The sequence below is a fragment of the Mchenga conophoros genome, linkage group LG7, assembly GCF_057382185.1.
Source record: "Mchenga conophoros isolate Kocher_MC1m ecotype Shallow Benthic linkage group LG7, M_conophoros_male_GT1.1, whole genome shotgun sequence".
Taxonomy (NCBI): domain Eukaryota; kingdom Metazoa; phylum Chordata; class Actinopteri; order Cichliformes; family Cichlidae; genus Mchenga; species Mchenga conophoros.
In genome coordinates, this window is record NC_140532.1 from 17,818,580 (window position 1) to 17,841,197 (window position 22,618).

General features: G+C 40.9%; 1 protein-coding gene across 2 annotated transcripts in view; it reads left to right on the forward strand.

Moving 5' to 3' along the window:
• LOC146569962 (PDZ domain-containing RING finger protein 4) overlaps positions 1 to 22,618 on the forward strand; it is a 117,921-nt gene that overhangs the window by 57,415 nt on the left and 37,888 nt on the right. The window contains exon 1 of one of the 2 annotated variants that reach the window (XM_085282692.1): positions 13,133 to 13,571. The exons of the other annotated variant lie outside the window; for it this stretch is intronic. Coding sequence (XP_085138818.1) covers positions 13,503 to 13,571 — 69 coding nt within the window. The 5' untranslated portion in view covers positions 13,133 to 13,502. Of the gene's footprint in view, positions 1 to 13,132; positions 13,572 to 22,618 lie in introns of those variants that run through there. 2 annotated transcript variants of the gene reach the window in all.

Consider the following 22,618-nt stretch of genomic DNA (forward strand, 5'->3'; position numbering starts at 1 on the left):
TGTTATCTTTACTTCTGAAACAGAAAATTAGGGTGTCACCTTAGCTTTTTTACTGTCGCAGAGGCAATCTGCACTGCACAACAGACTCACCTGTTTTTTAAGCTTTCATCTGAATAATGGCTTTGCAAGATAAACAAGTTTCAGGAGGTTCACAGTTAACTTGAAATTTCAGTCTTTCACTTTTTGGGCTCACTGCCTCCTAACATGGCATTCAGTGAAAACAGTTTGACAGATGAAACTCTAATAAATGGCTATTGATAACATTTAAAATATTTTGGATCCATGTAAATGCCTATATAATGAAAAATCAATATTTTTGATAACACTCATTTTTTTTTATTTTAGATGTTTGAAAGCAATATGATGAATACAGAAAGAGCAGAAATAATGAATACACTGGTTATACAAGGAAGTATTGTAATAATTTAATAGACAAACGTGAGAACAATACACGTTTACAGGGCAATACCATCCCTCTTTTCTGATGTCGGGACCCAGATGAATGGATCGGTCCCTCACAGCACAGTGAGCAAAATCTAGGTGGTTATACTGTAGTTTTTGAGGACCAAAGAGTGTGGTGTGAGCTTATTAGAGTGTGGGGGTGAGGGTCAGACAGATAGTGTTGCCTCTTTTCTCATAACCATCGGCTGATTTGTGAATATTGTTCCCCTTTGGTTTAATCTGCCGTGTGCTTTGAAGCGGAAACTATTCCCAGAAGGCTGCCAGAGGGCTTGCTAATTTATCTCCTGTGTATTAACAGTTTCTTGGCAGGAGAATACACCCCGACCTTCTCTTCACCAAAGCAAACAGGAGAAATGTTGACCCGTGTTGACCCAAAACCTTGAGATGGACTCCATTTAATGACGAACCAGGCGATGAGAGGGCACGTTTGAGTTTTTATGACTAACCCTCCCACTGTCTTCCCCCCAACAGGCATTTATTCAGGGATACAGAGTCAGGAATATTGCCCTGTTTGTTGCTGCGTGCCTACAGCAAAAGGGTCACCCTTGTAGGTTCGATACTTTAATATCTGATCAACGGTACACAGGGATGATTTCTCAAGGGTGTGCCAGCAGACAAAAGACATATTTGTTTGAGGGTGTTAGGTCCTTTGATACGGCATATTTGTTGTCCCGAGGTCCATCAAGCATAACAGACAAATCAATAAAACACTACATCCAAGATGTATAATCTCATTAGATGGCTGTTACAGAGAAATACAGCCTAATATGATAATGCAGTAGTTTTTGTCAGTGGTGTAGATTCAGCGCTTTGATTTTATTGCTTGTTGACCGTGGTTTGCCCATCCTGATCAATGCCTTGGAGTCTGTAAAACGTTTTGATGTGTCAGCAGTTGCAGCTGCAAATATGTTTTGATGTTTTCAAATTCTATTTTAATATAAAGTTTCTTTAATGATTCATGGATTGTCCAGCTTTGTCCCCCAGAGTTCAAATACTGACATTCTCTCTGAAAGATGAGCTAGTGTGTATCTGTAAAGTATCGTAGGCTATAAAAGACAGACATAGCCACCGTGACGTGACGTCACATCGCATCACTGCTTTGTGAAGTCTCATTTCGAGTGTGTTGGCTGCTGCCACGTTGTTGTTTTTTTTGATTGTTTAGTTTTTTTCTGGAGAAGCGATTTCAACAATTGTACTAAACCTGGAGCACAGACTTCTTATACTTACTATATTTAACCCTACAGCAAGCCATGTTAGTTAGCAGATAATTACATTAAAAATGATCCACAAGGTGCCAACACCACAGACATTGCTGAGAGGCCTGTTTCTCTCACAGACGAAAACCAGCGCAGTTGGCAGTGTCAGTCTATGTGGCTACAGCCATCACTTTAAGCCCCAAGTGAGGTTTAAATAGGTGAGTTTTAAAAAAGAATCACCTCTCATGCTGTTGTTTTGATGGGGCATAATAGCCAGAAACCAAAACCATTTTTGTACAAAGCTACAAACATGCTTTTTTTCCCTGCTGCTGCTGGAAAGTATTTTAACATTGGATTCTATGAGGACTGACTCGCTTTTGGAGTCACCCTCAAGCGGCCACTCGCGAAGATACAATTTTACAACTTCTTTGTTGGCTTCAAGTTTAAGACCCAGAGATTGGTGCTTGGTCTGTGTGTGGGGATTAAGGGCACTGGCTCCAGTAGAAAGGACAGTTTTCAAGATGAATCTCCGCAAAGGAGTTTTTTGTCATAAGCCCTGTCAAACAGACGGGGTTGCTATAGCAACGCAATGAGTCGCAAAGTGCCTGCGGACCCCAGCACTTCATCAAGTGACATTCAATAATTTGGTGTTGATTGTAACTAGAAAATCAATGGTTCTCCTTTGGGATGTAGAGTGGCAGAGAGGGGAGCCCTTTTGTACGTATTTGTACCTGTGCACTAAGCTCAAGAGTGCAACCTGAAGGGGTGTGTGTGTGTGTGTGTGTGTATATGTATATTTATGTATGTGTTTTAATAGCATTTGTGTTCAAGAGCAGGTTAGGGTGCCAAACGTTTTGTCTGGCACAGTTTAATATATATTTTTGTAAATACTTCAGAAGTAATTGGTTCAGGTTTTGATTTTAAATGCAAATTGTGAATCTCGCCACCATTTACCTGATTTGGTTTTCTTTGATCAAGTTCAAATCCTTCTGCTCTTACATTCGTACACATTGCTCTTTGTTCTGCCAGTTATAACAGAGAAAGAAGCAATCAGAGGCTTAAGTGATTATTTTTTTTTAAATTCTCTTTAAAAATTCACGGACTCACTTTTGATCAAATTGTCTTGCTCATCGAGTAGAGATCATCAGAGAGATGAACCTCATTAACTTTAGTCAGCTTGCAACCACATAGAGTCTGTTATTTGTAAATAAGACAACAAGGTCTTCCATAATTATTTTTATCGATCCGATGAAAGTCAGAAAGTTAAAGCATGCGAATTCAAGAACAAGGTGGTGATGTTTTAAAATTGCTGGCTCCTGGCTCCCCCTTGCCGTAGCATTTATGTTGTACCTCGTCAATCTCTAGCTGTGAGAGCAGGCACTTCTTTCGAATGTTGGAACACTGAGCTACTAGTTGTTTCGCCGTCATTGTGGATGTTGGGTATCGAAGAATACCCTAAGAGTGTAAATAGTGAATGGTTTGTTAGAACTCATTATGTATTGTAGAAGCTTCAAAATGTGCTATTTTTGGGAACATAATGGATTCTAAAGTGATGTGAAAGCTCAGATGTTTGTTAGTATTGACCTTAACAAATTGTTTTACTGTCCAAGTTTCTCTTTCCTTTGTCACAGCAGTAGATGTGCATTGCAAACAGTTGTGAATTGAATTTTAAGAGCTTTAAGATGACAGCACATGCAATTATAAATATGTGATTTTTATGAATTGCAAAATTGATGTTACAGGAGCTTTGTTTGTAGTAACCACTACTAAAACATGACCCATCAGACACAGTCTCATCCAATCCCCTAAACCAGAGTGCCAACACGCCATCTTGCAGCACAGCATGCTAAATCATACACCTCTGCCTCGCTTTCCATTTGTTTGCAGGCTGCTCTTGTTTTCTTATCAGGAGTACAGAAAATAAGATTCCTGCCCCCTGGGTATCATCATAATTCCTGACTAATCTGTGTGTTGAAAAACAAGCATGTTATCCATCTGTAGGTCTGCTATTACCAGTGGATCTGTGGCCGTTCTGATTCTGGAGCATTCCAGTTTAGGTGGAGGTTTTAAGCTGATCCTCAGGCGCACACAGATGATTTTCTCTCACCTGGCATGGCAAGAAATAAAAAAAAATCATACAAGAAAAGAAGGTATTTGTGCACCCACCAGGCTAGCCTAAGCGCTTGGAAGAGCACAATGAGCAAGCCGATCACAAAACAAATTATAGAGTACATGAGGGGTCCTGGTACAGGCCTGCTGCTGCATTGATGTAGAGCAAAGACAAATTACTGTGATGCTGCCAAAGTCTGACAGCATGAAGATGAACTTTAGTCTGCTTCTCCAGCTTCTCTAAATCTTATTATTATTACTTTGGCTCCTTATGTTTTTTGGGGGGTTTTATCAATCGCAAAAAATACATCAGGTGATTTTCATGCATGCGGCACTGTAATATTGCTTTAGAATTACAAATTGAAAACAAAATGGCAGGAGATAATATTCAGTTTCATTCCCGTTTAATCTTTTCTGTCAGCATGCAAGTTTTGTGATTTAATGTCAGTACTAACAGCTCACAACACACACAGAGATGAGTTTTTTGTTATTTTGCCTACCTTTATTATCAGCAATGATAGATCCTAGATCAGCGGTCTCCAACCCTTTTTGCGCCACGGACCGCTTTATGTCCGACAATATTTTCACAGACTGACCTTTAAGGTGTCATGGATAAATACAACAAAATAAAACCAGTACCGGTACCAAAAAAGAAGAAGATTTATTCATAACACATCGGAAAAGACCCAGGAAAACTGAGTTAACGATAAAAACGATTAAAAAAATGACGATTAAAAAACGATAAAAACCCTGAAAACCTTAAATTTCACACCCGAGACTCAACTCTCGTGGCCCGGTACCAAACGCCCGGGGATTGGGGACCGCTGCCCTAGATGATACATGGTGTAATCACAGTGTTACATGACACTGCCTGTTGCTAAGTTTGTCTGCTGTTAGCAACTGGCAGAAAGTGTATGGTTACTTTATCAAAGAAAAAGGTATTGGCAGCAAATTCAGAGCGATTTTCTAACATAAGCCAAAAGTCAATTGACCCGGATTCGATTCGGGTGCAGATTCGAGTGATAATTTTGTCCTGGTTTGTCATCTCTTTCATCTCATATATGCCGAGATCTATTGTTAGCATAAGAAAATGATAAGCACTGCAGCTTCAAGGTTGCTAAAAGCCTTAACTTAAGGTTTTCAGGTCCTTCTTTGTGTAACATCAATTGCGAGCGGGCCGACTGCCGCTAGACGTGCTGCATGTGACTTTGTCTCAACGTGACATTGAAACCGAACATCAGGACGCTGCTATTGTGCCCATAAAATGAGATGACCTGTTGGTGACATTACCTCAAAAGGCACTGGCTGGGACACAATAAAAGGTGCTTATGCTAGAATCAGCATAAGACTTGAATAGCTCAAGCAGAACAAGTTGGTATGAGTCTAACCCGTTTACCCCCTGAGCTGATTGTCTGTATAGATTGCCATTCTTTCTTCTGGAGCACAAAACTCTCATCCACAATCAAAGGTGTATTGACTGCGTATTGACCAGGACTCCACCAGCAGTGCTCACAGTCCGAAATCAATGATATGCCTGTTGTACATGTTTGCTATTTGTCTATAGTGAGAATTGCCAGGCTCTACCACACAAATGTACTTACCCTTTCCATTGGTTCTTAAGTGTTCTTTTAGAAAAAAGTAAAACAGACAATAGATGACGATCCTGCAGATGACCTTCATTTGGTGTGATGGAATGTCAGAGTCAATTTTTAATACTAAGAAGATGAAAACTAGCAAGGCCTGATTATATATAGTATTTTCCCTCTTGGTCTGTGTTTATTTAAAAATAAATAAATTTACAATTCAGCTTTATCTTGCAATTAAGGGTGATTGTAATACTTTTTATGCCTGCAATGTGGAGGGTTATACAGTATAGCAGGGAATCTCTATAGCTTTGTTACTGTATGATATTGGAATATGATATAATAAAAAGAGTGTGAGCCCACTGCTCACGGGGATTGTATCCAACCACAAATATCATTATAGTCTTAGGAAACAAAAGCAGGCAGACCTTTGGACCTCTGCTCAGTCTTTGCTGGATCAACAGACACATACTTCAGAGTTATGCTATGTTTATGCTTGAGTGCTTAATGCATTTGGAATTATTACTATTTATCAACGGGTGGCTGGGGAGCGTTAACAACCATCAAAGTTAAACATATGGGAACAAACATTTTCACTCTCATTCCCCCGGAACTGCAGGGAGGCTGGTGCAGCAGTAATGCAGGATGTCCTGAGGGTGTGCTGCTACACGGGTGGTGTCGGGGTCACGGTGTCATGCGGTTGTGAGTATTTTCATGGCAGCAGTTGGGGTTGGCCAACACACTTTACAGCCTGGGGTTAAATGAATATGAAAACAGACTGGAGCATCCAGCAGAGATAGCAGTGGAAAGATCTATTCTTTCAGTCACCGCGCCCCCTCACGCCCCTCTTCTCCCGCAGCCGAATGTGTTAAACTGAATGTTTCCTCGCTGAAAAGGTCACTACTCTGACAAGTGTTAAACCGATGTAGCATTCACTGCTCGTACTATGAGCCACACCTGGGTCACACATGATGTGTTTCTGACATGATGAAAAAATTGGATTACTTAGACAGCTTGGTGCGCAGCTAAAGGGTGATGAAACTGTTAGTCTGAAAGGGGGATTGGTGATATGATAACAGTTTTAATGAAGCTATGTGCAATTCTATCTCTCACTCCCTCTCGCTCTCCTAGAAATTATAATGACATTGTAATTGAACATTTACAGATTATGCTCATAAATGTGACTCTGGAGTCTCGATATTGAGGTTGCTGACATTTCTTTAGTTTCAGCTTGAGGCTATGTATACACATATATATAGACAGGAAACGTGTTACAATAGATGATTTAGGTAGATATTTATTTATCAGAAAAGTAGGGTTGAATGAAAACGGGTTATGGGAAATGTAGCAACCTCTGTTTTGGGATTTTTGTTTATTCTGTGACATGTTCAGTGATAATTTCTTTTAAATTCATGTCCATCATATTTTAATATTAGATTGATGGGACAAATTTGTGAATCCGATCCAAAAATGTAAAAGGAAAAAATGAAGAATTTTTCTCATATATCACAGCGTTGACAGGTTTTACCACTGTAGGCGTAGGCAGACATCACACACGCACCAGTCATACTTTCATTTACTTCTGATCCCAGAACCCAACCAGTGCTTGGCACATGCCACTCCCTCAGAAGTTTCAGAAGTCAGGTAGAGAAAAGCTGAAGCTTAGTGTTTGATTTGCACTTTGTTTGATCTTCAGGCACACGGGAGGCATCGGGTTTAACCAGATTTTGTGCAGGATGGCTCTGTGTGTGGTGTGCTAGAGTTTTTAATTTACATTTTGAGAGGTGGTAAGATGTGTTGGTGAAGAGTTATATGAAATTATGTGACAGACCTTTAAAAAAAATGTTATTTGCATTTAATATATGAGATGTTTTCTAAGAAAAGTGCAATTTCGATAGTACATCTCGGATTTTCTCCATGATGAACCAATGCTGCTGGAGTAAATGAAATAGCTCTGTTGCCATTCCTCTTTGGGCATAAATTACAATCAATAAATGTTAAAAATTTCAGAAAAAGTTGTGGTAGCTTGTAGGTTTTTGTTAATTATTTACTACTGTTGTAAAAAACACATTTTTATAGTAGACAGGGACGAAACAGGAACTTATCAGTCATTGAGTCCTACTTAATTACTTACTTAGTTGACTTACTTACTAATGAATAACCATGGAGGAGATAAGTTGTAAAATCTATAAAATCTATAAAATTACAGTTAAAAGTTAAAGTTTATTCCCTCCTTCAAATTTTTAAGGAGCTACCCAATTTACCAGCCCGATTTACCTGGCCCTGTGTTTGACACCTCTGCTGTAAGTTGACCAAAAAAGGTGAGAAGATTTTGTGCAATGCCCTAGATAGGAATGACACAGTTCAGTAGCTATTATTCCAAATTAATAACAGATAATTTTATTGTTTGATCATAACAGAGGCTTTATGTGGGCTGTAATATGAGGTTAAATTGCTTCTCAGCCAATAAATTAGTTTTTCGATACGCCGATTGCTTACAAAGCAACATTACATATGTTATCATTTAAAAGAGTCTATGATGTGCTATTTTTAGCCACGGTCATGTTCCCACATGAATTAAAGATTCAAGCCTTTTTAATAATTTATTGTCATTGAGAAATGTTTTGGTTGGCTTCACATGTGGCTACGCCTGTTTTGAAGCACTCACCTATCCTTTTGTATGTGCACACTGGACCAATTCCTTTCAGAGCTGTCATGTGAAAAGCAGGCTACGACGATGATTCATTCATAAAAGACTCTCATTTAATTACTCCCAAATCAGGTCGCATGAATACCCAGGAGAAGCGGCTGTTTTGCAGTGGCGGTGGGCGATCAGATCTGAGACACACATCAAATCACAAACCACTCTCAGGTCCCCGCGGCTCTCCATTCACGTGAACAGGATTTCAATCTTCACTGCTCACACCAAAGAGATTTCCACCCAGATGGTGTGTCAGCGCTGGCCTAATAAACCTGTTTATGTATTAAACGCTATGGGGACATTTGATATTCCTCACAGACATTGCCACAGACAAGTAATCACAGCAATAACTCCTCCTCATTAAAGCTCTGACTCATTTAGGATGCTTTCATGTTTCCTGTCAAGGTTAGAGTAAGTTATCAGTTTTTCACATTATGCAACTGATTGCAATGCATGGTGACTAAATGGTTGCCCAGAACTTGAGCATGATGTGCGTTCACAACCACTTATGATTGCAAGGCGATTGCACAGGTTGCCTGAAAGGAGGCAACCTGTCTGCGAACAGTTGTAGTCTGATTCAGAGTGACTCACAGAAAGAAGGTCCTGGGTTTGAATCAACCGTCTAGCCTGGGCCTTTCTGTCTTTATATGTTTGTATGTTCACTCAGTGTCTGCACTGGTTCTCTCTGGCTACCTCTGCTTCCTCCCACAGTCCAAAGTCATGCATCTAGTGGGGTTAAATTAATTGGTGATTCTAAATTGCCCATAGGTGTGAGTTTTTACCTTACACAGTTTACTGTGCCCTCGGCCTATGGTAGCTGGGATAGGCTCCCGCGCCCCCTACAACCCTGAATAGAATAAGAGGAAGAGAATGGATGGATGATACATTTCTATTAAATGTGAATTTCTGTGTATACAGATGTGCTCAATGATTTGTGTAATGTAATTTTCAATGATTTATTACAGTTAATTGCTGTGTTATTTGAAATAAGCTGCCTGTAATTGCTAACTTGACCCCAATCACAGACTGATAGTAGACTGACATTGTCTTATAGTGACAGATATTAGTAACAGGGTTCCTATGCTTGAAAATCTCATTTTGCAGCAAAAATAAGTGATTTGAGAGAATTTTATCTTTTTGGATAAAAGAGATGTGGTTTAAAATGAATTTAAAAATAAGGTGCTAAATCACGATATATGTTACTCCAATACTCAGCATATTGTGAAAAATCACAATAATATCGTATAGTGTGATAATATATCGTGATGTGTCTGGTGAGGCCAGCTGCTTTACACAAAATAGAAGTGAGTGGCAACAAAAGCTGTGTTGCAAGGTAGAATGGAAAGAAAAAGAAAACTCGATGTGGTAGCCTTTTTGAAAGTCATTTAGATGCAGCACATGTCAGCTTGTTGAACCACATGAAGTGGAATATTGAATTGATCCAACTTTTGTGCTCTGTGTGATGGTTGGTACTTATCCCCAGACAAAAAATCAATACAAATACAGTTTGCGGGTACTGATTATGATTTCACATTCCGCGCCAGGAGCATCCACATCACTTTGTTTTTGTTGCTCATTTTAGTGTTTGTGGGCTTGTATGTGTGCACTTATGCAGAACAGGATAGACACACAGGAAGCCCATGTGAGCATTAGAACAGACATGTCTGGGGACACAAGGGGTTTACAGATACACCATAGACCTGCATTACACACTTGGCTGAAGGTTATAACTTCAGGTTTAAGGTGAGCTCGAGTAACAAGTTTGTTTGAAATGCTGTTAAAGAAATCTCAAAATGCACCCATCAAAGTCAGGGCAAATTGGTTTTCCGCTCCCTGTGATGTGAGGTCCATTAACTAGGAGAATGAACACTACTGAGAGCCTGTTTCTACGAGAGCAGGCAAAGGGCAGACTTGATGATAAACGACAGCTGGACAGAAGAAAAGGACAGTTGGGAAGTCGAAGGCAAAGTGACACAGAGAGGGCACAGAATCGGCGTTCATCAATTTGAAATGGAGACTTTATATGCGGTAGCATGTTTTATTCCCCATATAAATGTTAAACAATACATTTCATTAAGTTTCTTATATTGTTAACATAAATCATAACGTCTACAGGCTTTCAGGGACACACACTGAAACCCACTGAGCGTCACCCTGTTAGCAAGTAAATGGTTTGAGTAAATGTAACTTTAATGTGTAAATCCTGCCCTCGGGTTGCGTTGGAAGCGCAGTCTCAGGTAAATTCACCCCATCAAACTGTAAAAGCCGTGGCCATAAAGTAGCTCGGAAGAGCTTTTATCAGTCTTAATGCACTCTTCAAAGAGCATCCCTCAATCTGCACGTCTCATCGAGAGGTGCTGCTTGACCGCAGGCAAAGGCTACTGTATCAGTCTCATTTCACAGATGATGAGAAAGACCATTTGGGTGACTGATGAGCATCTTAACCTAAAGGGGTCACTGAGTGCACCATCACAGAGTGATGGTCATCCACAGCCGAACCCTGAAAACACTCCTTCACATGTACCAATATTGGATACTGTCAGCAGATTGTCTATGGAATATTTATATTCCTATGCAGTGTGGATATATTGCACAGGATCCTTAATGGGTTTACATTTTCCATCTGACCACAGGAAAATGAAAAGACAGTTCCTCTTGCTCAGCAGCACTTCATAACTTTGCTTCGTGGTATACAATTTTAGGAGACTGATTTTCTGACGCGCACTTTCACCATAGTCTTCTGTTCATCAAATGTAGTATTATATCCCCCGCTCCCCATCCTCGCAACAAGTCTCTTTGATGTCAAATTGACACTTTAGTGAACAGCACTTCATGGATTTGATATTGCCTGGCAACTGCAGAAAACCCGCTCCTCGTGGCTTCTTCAGGGCGACGAGAGACGGGCGGGGAGGTCGGTTCGGCGGTGGAGACGATGGTAGAGGAAAAGACGGTGGAAGGTATTAATCACAATGGTGATTTCTGTTTGGCTTGCCTCCAGGCAGTGAAGCAAAATTAAAGCCCAGAAAATCGGATTATGGCCTCCCTGGGGGGTTAGATGCCCAGTAGCCAGCTGATGAGCACTCATCTACTCTTCATTCTATTCTGCAGAAATGTTGGCTCGGAGGCCAATTTGTTAACAGTTATTGCTCATTTCTTGTGTAGCTTCCTGCTAGTGAGACAATAGCCAAGGTTTATTGTCTTGCAATTATCACAATTTGAGGGAAGCCGGTGATTGATATATCATCTCTAGGGCTGCAGATCATCATCCATTGGACATACAGCGTACAGCTTATTGCACCAGCAGCATCTGCTCTTATATAACTATCATTAGCTTACAGCTTTAAGTGTTTAAGGTGCTAACTAAAAATAAAGACAAGATGATAGTTTATTCAATTTTAATGAAATTTGCAGATTGTTTCGGTGAAGTTTAATAAACTCCTTGCTATCTAAAATATAACAGGACACTGGAATATATTCTGGAGCATCTCACACTTCTGATGATCAGCTGTCTGCTTGACGTTTATTCAGCTGTGTAAAAACTATAACTTTAATCTCAGCCAAACAGATTTACTCAGGAACAAATAAAATACTACAAAAGGCCAAACAATAACATTTTTAAGTTATCTAAGTGACTTATATATCATGTTTAACCTGACTAGCGAAAGACGGCGGTGGGTTTGAAAACGATTTGCCGGAGTCCGGTTTTCTCACGGCTCTAGTTAGCCTTGCCCCCGGCTAGCTATCGAGCTAGTGGGTAACAGACGTCTCCGAAAACGTCGGAGCGCTTTTGAAAATATGTGGTGTCTTGATAAACTGAGCCGATATTTGAGGTTTACACAGCTACATTCTCGCCTGAAAATATGTTAAACGTTTATTTTGAGACCCAGAAAGAATAATAAGAGTAATATTAAAACTAACTAGCTGCCGCCATTGTTGGAAACTGAGCTGGGCCGCGCTATGAATTCTGGGACAGTTTCTTCTTCTTCGGGGTTTAACGGCAGCTGGCATCCTTGTACATGCAGTGCTGCCATCTTCTGTTTCAGTCCGTTATTACACTCTTAAATCCTACTACTCATTCCTGCGTCTTTTGTGATCTTACAAAGCTTCAAACGACACGTCGACTATTAAGTCAGTCGTCGATGATTTTGATAGTCGACGTAATCGTGACTAGTCGACTAATCGTGGCAGCCCTAATCGTCTCTGAGGTCTGTGGCTTTACTTGCTGCCAGTTTTGCTGTGGGGACACCCATTATCAGCAACAGCAGTGGTGCCGGAGTTATAAATATGTGATTTTTTTTTTAACTTTGACAAAGTTGGAAATGTGCATACTCCTCACAAATATGTCATATTGTGTTCATTAAACTGATTGGCCCTCTTCATTATGCACCTACTATTATCAATTTTCTAGAAACAGTTGGAGAAATATAATCTATAAATGTATAATACAAATATGGAAAAAAACAGAAGGCTTCTTGGTTTGAGTAACACATAAGGCGCAGAGAAAAGCAGCAAAATCAGAGAAAACGAAACATTATCGTAAAAATTAAGGGGTTTTCAAAACTCTTAAAACGTGTTACCAAAGGTCCAAAACCAAAATAATTTAGTGATATGTATTAAACAGACAAGCACTAAATGATTTTTTTATTAGTAAATGAACTAAACCATGTGTTGAAACAGCATTTACTGCTTTACTTCTCCTCAGCCAGTGTAATTCCTTATTTCCGACAGAAGTGCAACACATCCTCCTCTCGCGAAGCAGATAAACCCAGTGAAAAGCCTTACATGCAGGTAGGTCGCACATAAGCCTCAGACACCCTCCGCTTGCCCGTCTCTGTGCAGTCAGCCCTGCCCAAGCTTCTCACAGGAGCTGTTCGCACAAAGGAGCGCATTGTGTAACTGTGCCTCAGTTTTAATGAACCAGCGCTCCCGCTCCAGCACACTCCTCCCTCTTTGTCAGTCCCCTCCCTTCCTGCCGCTGTTCTCATGAATATCACAGCGTCTTCTCCTCATTATTCATGAGCTGGTATCAGTGTGCTCATGTGCGCCGAAACAGAGGAAGAAAAAGGGGGGAGTGTCTCAGTGAGCGCGAGTCACAACCCTGGTGTATGAGCCTGTGCGCACGCCTGTGTGTGCGCGTGTGAGTGTATGAGTCTGAAATAGAGGGAGCGGGATAGAGGAGACACTCCGGCTGATGCTGAAACGGCCGCCGCTACTTCACTGCCGCTGTTCACATCTGAACCTTCTTCTGTCAGGCTCAGCTGGAGCTTTCTGTTCCTCTAAGCTGGGGTTGCTTGTGACTGCCTGAATGTGTGAATGGGATGCCTGAAAAGAGATGCTCGCTAAGGAGTGACTGATGAGAACCAGCGCTCCGGTGTGGAGGGTGACCCCCCTGTGTCCGTACCACCACTACTTGGGGAGAATTGGACGCCTGGCGTTTCCACGACAGCTATAATGGGCTGCAATCTGTGCACTTTACAGAAGCGAGAGGAACACTACAAGCTTCTGTATGAGATCGCACAGGTGAGGCATGACCGACTTTGGTATCGAATATTGTCTGTGTGTGTGTGTGTGTGTGTGTGTGTGTGTGTGTGTGTGTGGATGATTCACTGTGCGTGTTTTGAAGAGAGCAGTTCAAGTCCGGAGCCTCGTTCAGGGCATTTCACGTAGAAGATTGAAATGAATATATTTGCACTATGAAAGTGAGGCAGCATAATGGAGAGAGGGGCTTCTTACTCACTAGCAGATGTGATTTGAGTAATGGGCAGTCTCTCAGAGAGTAGCTAGTGTGCAGTCCATTCATCCTGCTCGAAGAGCTGTGCTGAGGGAGCAAGTTTTTTAATAGAATAGTAGCACCTGGTTTCTACTACATGACGTGTTTGTTCCAATTTCTTTCTTTCATAATGTTCAGCGAGAATTGCCAAAGGGGTTTTTTTTGTGGTATTTTATGAAAAGTTTTCATTAGACACTTCAGTGCTGTACCAGCAGTCGTTCTCTTTATATTTCTTTTGGCTCACTTGAGTGTGATAGTCTTGCTCTCACAGGTAACAGCGCCTACATTCGAGCAAATGTTGCTCATCTGACTGCACATTTATATCAGTTCCCTTAATGTGCTCTTTTCTTTTTTCAAGGCTGACACAGCTGATGAAACAGCATGAAGTTTTTTTTTTTAAGCAACTACTTGAGCGTTTTGTCAGGAAACAGGCAAAGAGGCGGAGGACACACATCTCACTGACTGAGGTGGAGCCAAACACATAAACAAGCACCTCCATTCTCCCCATTAGCCCTCTTCCTATGACAGGCTAATAACTATGAAGCAATGTGTCTCCTGGAAGTGGAGTCATGCTCATCCCCCTGACCAGCAGTAGTGCCTGCCTTCACGCCGCTGTGATCACAGCCTCATTAGCCATTTTATACAACCATCCCGTGCATTAATTAGACGTGAAATGTCTCTCTTTACCCTTGTGAAGCAATGGGGTGAGAAGAAGCGGGGGAGGTAAACCAGCATTGGTTAACCACTGCCTGTAGATTTGGGCTTATATGCGCCCCGAGATGCTGCCAAACTAAGAGGTTGAACATTGTCAGCGAGATTCTGAGCTGCTTTAATGGTCAGAAAAGGGTGCTACGCTAAAGGTGGGCTGCAAGCTTCAAGATCAGCAGCAGAGGAAGTTGCCTGTTTAATATTAGCAAACAGAACTGTCAAGGGACCCCGAAGGATGAGTAGGAAGCCACTGCAGCGCCTGCCTCGCCACAGAAGGATCGTAAAAATAGTGCTGCCTTGGTGCTTATCTTGGCTTTTTGCGTCCCTCTCTCTCTGCACCACTTGTTAAGAAATAGTGTTGACTCCCCTTTCTAGTAGTCTAGCAGAAGGGGCTCAGTATCCGCCAAGTGGGGCAGTCTCCAGGGCACAGTTGCCATTGACAGGATCTCTCTGGCATATCTGTCCACCCACTGATATAGTGAGCTGGGTCAGGTGTGAGCTGCAACATCAGCAGCTGCTTTCTGAGGCAAGGCAGAAAGGATGTAGAGTAAGGAGGATAAAGACTGAGATGGGAATATAGAGTAAGCTGTTAATGATGCAGGGTGAAAAGGAAATCGAGGAAAGGAGCAGGAGCGGGTGAAGCATCCTTGACACGGGAGGTGAAAAAAGAAGGAATAGAAGGGAAGTGTATAGTTCCTTCACCAGTGAGAAACCCTGAAACCACCTCTTTTCACTGCATTGCAAACACACTTCCATGCACACGTTCAAACATGTCCTCTGTGAACAAATAAGCACGGTGTACAGCAGGATGGGTACCAAAAGTAGAAGATGATGGACAGTGAGGCAAGTCTCCTATAGTAGCAGAGCTTTCCCTGCGAGAATGCCAAACAATGTTTTTACAGTCAGGAAAAGTATGTTGTGACAGCAAAAAGCTGTACTCACCGCTCTCGCCACCAGCAATCTAATCGTCTTTCTTACATGTTGTCTGTCTAGCTTTCACCCTTGCTACATGTCTTTTTCCCCATCATTCTCACAGCTCGTGTTGTTGTTTTTGTCTTCTGGTTGTGTTTCTGTTGTGCAGAAATGCACACACACCTAGAATTGTACGCACACACACACACACGCTTGCTATGCCACTCTACTATTATTATGCAGAGTATGTGAGTGTGTGTATGCAAATGAGGTAGAAATGGCTTGCTGGTGTCACAGCGTGACTGACCAGCCTCGTGGCAGGTTGATTTGAAGAGCAGGAGACAGTCGCAGGGGTTGGTTAGCCACCTTTCTCCCCTTTCCTTCACGTCTAGAAACAATTTTGACACTCTCTCGATCTGCCTGACCCTGCTAGCTGTGGGAGATTTATGACTAGCTCGCTCTCTCGTTCGCACTCCCTCCGTTTCCCCTTTCTTCTATTCTCACGGCTGCAGGTGTTCTGCATGAAAATATCTTCACCTTTGTCGGCTGGCCTGCAAAGCTATCTCACAGAGCTGAGATTCTTTGTTTATTGAATCAGCTTTCTTGGGTCAGGGATAAGACACAGCAATCTTCTTGTGGCCTTGTTCTTTTTCTAACTTTCCAGTCTCACATTTATTTTTATACTCCAACCGATTAACGCTTGTCCATCTTTCTGTCTTTGACTGCTCTGTTTGAGTCCTCTGATTGCTCATCTTCTTTGATTGCATTTCTTTTAACCTTTGCTCCAGCTGATCTCTGTGGGATTCCACTCCAGTTAACCTCCCAGTGACGGCACTTTTGTCATCAAAGGCAAAACCTGTAGACCGAACAGTAGACTGCTTTATGCATTTAGCATGTAGACCCATACTCATGCAGCTATACTCAAAAGCTATAGTCAGGCAGATTCTTACAGCATATATTTTCCACCGTGTGGGTGCTCAGGCTATCTTGCCGACAGTAACAAACTCCGATTCGCTCTGTGATCTAGCAGGGTTTTGAAATTCCCATTGTGTCCATGAGCTCCCCTCGTGAGTGTCACACATTGTCTGTGCACCACTAAAACCCAGTGATGTGTGGCTTTTTGGGCCTAATTAGCAGGATGGCAGATGTTGATGAGATGAGGAATGCAGTGTAGAGTTAAAGATGTTTTGCGGGAACAGCCTGCATTGGCTTTCAACAAAAGCTGTTTTTGTAATGGCATTGCGATCAAACCAAAAATCCACCTACAATAGGTCTCAAAACTTCCCCAGTGAGCCACCACTATCTACTGTAGCAGCCAGCTGCTCCAAATGTGGCTGGGTAATGAGTTTCACCTTTCGCACTGCACGGCACACTCTCCATATTTCATTATCGTGTTTCGTAATTGCCCAATGAGCCTCGCTTTTTTTTGTTAGTAGAAGTTTTGAAAGCAGTATAGTATAGCCAGTTTTATAAGTTTTATTAGTCAGGAGAAGAATCACTCTCCACTGCATTTGAGAAATAAATGGAAAGCAGCTTCTCAGCTCAATGAGGCACAACAGTCCCTGATAACTTGCTGATGCATATGAATGAGAATGAGGCACCCACAGCTTGGGTGCGCGCACACACACACACACACACACGTTTCTCCAGGAAACAAAAACACATGGTTAGTGAATATTCTAGATATAAAAAAAAACAGAAAGCAGTGTTCATGAATTTTAGAGTGGGACCGCGTGCAGGAGGCCAACTGCACTGTAATGGAATCTCAGAGTTTAGCGATGTCATGTTGAGCAGGGTCACATGGTTGACAGGATGGGACAGACAGATGTGAAATGAAGCAGATCTGGAGTTTATGCTTTCTGTGGCAAAAGGCAATTCCCAGTATGGTGGTCCTGCAATTGGGTGGGTGGATATTCTATTTTGTGTAGTAGCATCAGATGTGAAACCTGTGGACTAGAGGCAATCTAAGGGGGGGGACACAGATGACTTGCTCCTGCTTCTGCAGTGCCACTAGCCATGTGTGTAATGGGTATGTATTCAATAAATGTTGAAGAGTTTTCCCAAGAGCCAAACTTCCTGAGAAATGGCTAGCAAGCTGCACCTGATACATAAATAGTGTGCACCAGCATACTTTTGTGTTATTTTGACTTTGTAAGACACTTGACCTCTTTTTCTATTTTTTTAAAGAAATGACTGTCATATAAATGTCAGGTTTAGATGAAAGTTGTCACATCTGGGGAACCCCTTTTGTTTTTTTCTGAAGCTGTCATTGCCATCTTGTGGTCTTTTTGCTTCGTTTCTTTTGGCTAGTCATCAAGTCACTAGGATTTGGAGTAGGGCTGTGCGATATGACCAAAATCTCATATCCCGATATAAGAATTCTATCGTCCCGATAACAATATAAATCACAAAAATGTAACATTTTCTGTAAATTCTGTGAATCTCGGGCAGCTCGTCTTGCGGGAAGTGTTTCCAGCTGTGCGTCATGTACCTGGAGTCGAGTGTTTTAACCTATGCATGAAACGATACATTTTTAGACATAAGTTGTAACGGCCGCCGTTTTCTTTGTGAGTATTTATTAAACGGCGTGCTGCGGGGAAAAGCCTTTTCTAACGTTTGAGTCTAAGGTTTATTTTTTTAGCACCTGGCGGCTCTTTTTGAATTCTCATCCGTAAATAATCTGCTCTTTCACGTGATTCAGTTTATTTTGAAAAGTCTCAACAGGATCTTGAGCTTTATTGTGAAAAGTTTATGTGGAACATAAACAAGCGGACACGCGATGCTGTTACCTTCATTGTTGCTAACCACAAGGCATAAAAATAGGCGCTTGCCCGTCTGTAGTGTGGTTATATAAAATATAAGAGAAAGAGAAAACTTTAAGAAATTAATATAGGCACTACAGTGACCATCAAAACGATGAAAAAATATTGCCGTAAACAGTTTATTTTGGGACACCACGAAACAAACGATAGCATAAAATGAAACTATACATGTTTTTATATCGTCATCCGATATATATCATTATATCGAACAGCCCTAATTTGAAGTGATTATATAATTTGAAAATAATTAAATTAATTAATTAACTCATTCACTGCCATTGACGTCTATAGACGTCAATTGAAAAACTTACGTTGACTGCCATTGACATCTATAGACGTCAATTACGTTTTTCAATGGGAGGGGCCAGAATACAACCTCGGGCAGCTTGTCAGTGAATTTTATTTTTTCATATATTTGTAAATAAATTGTTTTGATAAAACAACCTTTCTCAGTGTTATTTCTGTTTTATAGAAGTGAAAAACAATTTTATATGTTAGAGGTGTCACAAAGCAAGAAATATTAGTGTCAAAGGCACTTTTCTGCTTGAAATGTATTTTTCACAAAAAGCTCGTTTTCTCCCTTTTTTTGGTCAAAACAGGCATTTTTGGTGGAACCCACCTCTCTTCTACAGCTGATTACTAAAGAATGGAAAATGGTAGAAACAAGCTTTTTTTTTTTGGATGAAAGAAGAGAGTCTGTTCTTCATTTTGGTAGGTTCAGCGTTTATATGATCATAACACACAGTTTTCTGTGGCTCTTCAAAAATGAGTAAAAATGCTCAAAAACCCTGGCAGTGGGGAGTTACCTGATTTGAAAATGGCTGGCAGTGAATGAGTTAATTTGAAAAAATCACTCTGTTTCTTTCTCTTTGACTTTCTAAGAATGCAGGTTTAAATTAATCTGGAGGTCAGTTTTAGTACAACTTAGTTGGACTCACTACTAAATATGGAATGAAGACTGAAAAAGCACCAGGTGTGATATAAAAAATAAATAGCACAAGACAGAGGCCAGCTACTCAGGAATGGTTTGAGAATAGATTCAAACAGATGCTAAACTTCTCTGATTTCAGCTGTTTGTTTCACTCCAAGAATCGACTTTTTCTACTAGTTTATCTGTAAACTAGTAGAGGGTGATAAACATTTTTCCCCACTATTACATGGCTTTATCATAGACCAACAAATGAACTGACTAATGACACTCTGCACTGATTAACAAGGAAGACATTGTTTGGAAGTCTTCAGTAAATGGGTCCACACCTTGAAAAAAGTTGCCTTTAGTACAGCGTTAATGCTTTATAGGTATGCCTCTATCAGGGGCCTGTGAATGCTTTGATGGTACATTAAGGCTGTCGAACCCCCCACCACACCTTCAGCACTATCTCCAGACAGTTAACTACAAATGTTCTCATCTGTCTTCTTGTCCCATTATGTTTCTTTTGAAAGATGTCCCTCAACCATTAAAATTTATGAGAGTGAAGGAAGAGGGGGAGGAGAGAGGAAAAATGTGCTGCTTGATTGATCTTGTGTCCACCCTGGAAAGATTAGCCTGAGCTATAATCCAGGCTTTCGGTGACACTTTTACTGTTCCTAAACAACACAAAGGTCCATATTTTTAAAGCTGTCGCTTCGAACGTGTGCAGGCACGTGGGCAAATGCATAAATAGTGTGTAATATTAAAAAAAAAAATGTCAGTGTCACTCTGAGCATCTAATGGTATTTCCCTACTTATTAGAACACTGCAGAGATTGTTGCATAACTACTGCTTCATGCTGGCTTCACACTGACAATGTAACTGGGGATTTCATAGTCTAATTTTGTGAGAATCACATATCCAATTGCATGACTGCTTGTGCATTTCAAATTGCAGTAGCTCAAATTAGTTTTCAAAAACAATGTTTTCGATGAGGTGAAATTAAAAAATGTAATTAAAATCCTCAGTGCACATTGTTGCACGGAGATGTGTGCCCTGCTCCTCAGATACAGATGATGCTACATTTGGCACAAGACATAAAGTCAATGGGTTTTTATCAGTTCTTCCACGAAATCTCCCTATGGAGACGCAAAAGGGATTCAAGAGGGAGCTGATGAAGTGACCTTTTTCCTTTTCATCTGTTTCTTATCTCAATAAGAACCCAACTGACCTTTTCTACCACACATCTTGCTCCTGGACCTCTTTGTCTCCATGCCGCTCTCCAACCCAAGATGAACAAGGCTCTTCAAAATTAGTTTTATCTCCTGTATGTGCTCCTGTCTGTACCAATTTCTTTCATCTGACTCGCGGCAATCACCGAGGAAAAGCTGCACAAACAAACCATGACATGCCATTTTCTTTAGTAAACTAAAGCTCTTTCTCTGAGAATAAATTTCTCGACATATCACCGCTGGCCATCAGATGTAGAACTTCTTGTTTTGGCCGTCTACTGCGCCGAGGTATTCAGACAAGGACTGTGATAGGAGGGTTTTATCTAATATATGTGTACAGATATGACAAGAAACCAATTATAAAGGCAAACAAAGTCCTAGAGGTACTCGGATAGATTTTGAAGTGGTTTGACGTCCATCTTTGGATGCAGTTAAAAGCTAGTGATCTTTTTGTCAGCTTCCTGTTAGTCTTGGCCTACCTTTGCTTATTTTGTACCCCTAAAATATGATAAGTCATGCATGCCCTGCAGCAGCAGCAGCCTAGTGGAAACCTGAACAGGGTAGTGATGTACTCGCCCCTGCATTCACTCCTCTTGCAAGGACAATGCATAGACCCAGCCTGACTCGAACACCAAGGGCTCATCTGAGAGTTGTAGAGAAGATAATCCTAAGCAAATAAGAATAAACAGAGCTAAATGCTGAAAAGCAATCATTTTTACCTGCTTCTAGACAAAAAGTTTACATTTTATTTTAGTTTGTACAAATATAGCATCAATTACTTTGGATGAGTTATATGAATTGATATGGAACAATAATACACAAACTACTACTATACTGATTGGCTAGTTTAGGATTTGCAACAGAGCATCGTGCTTTGACTCATTTTAAGGAAATAACTATAACAGGAGTTAGGAGTATATATTTATATATTTCAGAAACGGTTGTTGATGAAGGCTGAAGGTGACTGCTGTCAGGAGGATACTGCTAACTTTCTGCCACTCTTTATATGATGCATGAAATCAAAACGATGTATGCATGAAGCTGTGACATCCCTAATTAGTACAGTAATGTACAGTATGTCGGCAAAGACGGCGCAAGCCATAAATTGTAAACAGCATGAATAGCACACACACACATGGTATTCATAATCAAATTTACTGTCCTTCAGATCATTTTGAGTTCATTTGAATTAAACAGTGGTTAATTATGATTGGGTTTAAAGGAAATTACTGTCGTGGTTCTGTGAGCATAATACCTGGCTTAAACTTCACAAGTTTATTACCATAAAGCCTTAAAGTCTTGTCCTTCCTGTTTCAGCGCTCTTGCCTTGAGTGCATAAGCTCATTTGGCTTTGAGAGCATGGGAATCACAAAACAATCTCAGCCACTTACTTAGTTACTATGCAAGTCTCCCTTTGGAAGATGACATCAGCGTGGCATCATCCCGCAGTAGTACTTTGCCTTGTTTTAGTGCATGTTTTACTTTCACATTCTCATCGAGATCAAAGGCTGTCGACTTCAATCAGGTAGAGAAAATAAAGTACATGCCCGAGTATCACACTGGCAATTCCCAATGAACCAAGACATCTTTTTAATGAAGTGAATCCACAGTAAAATGATGGAGTTGTTGTTGACGTGTATTGGGTGTGTTTGTGCGTAGGTAAAGAGCTGGGATGCTGCAGGTTATTGTGGCCTGGTATTAATTTATAAAAGTAATAATAATTTGCAGGCTTTTTGTTTGTCACCATATCCAGACAAGAAAGCAAAGGACAAAGAGGGCATAATTCTCAGACCCATTATTACCACCTGTGACTTGATATCTAAGAACCTGACATTATGCATTTCCAAGCACCTTGGTTTTTTTTTTTCTCCTTGCACACGTGCAAATAGACTATACAAGCTCGACTGTTTATGAAAATATCAGTATGCATGTGTGCACAGAAATGTGTGTGCATTCTCAGAATTGTTTGTGTCTCTGTCTAAAGTGGTTTCTGTCTGTGCCTGATTACTGCAAGTATATATGTGTTTGTTTGTGTGTATGTCAGCGTGTGCAGTGCAGGCTTTCATGCAAGACTTTGGACTGCTAAATTATGATCACAACTTACTGTGTGTATTAAGTGTAATTGTGAACAGTCCTGACAGCTTGTGCTTTTCTCCACAGTACAAACATTGGTGGAAACAAAGAGCGCACACAGAGGGCTGTGCATCTGCATC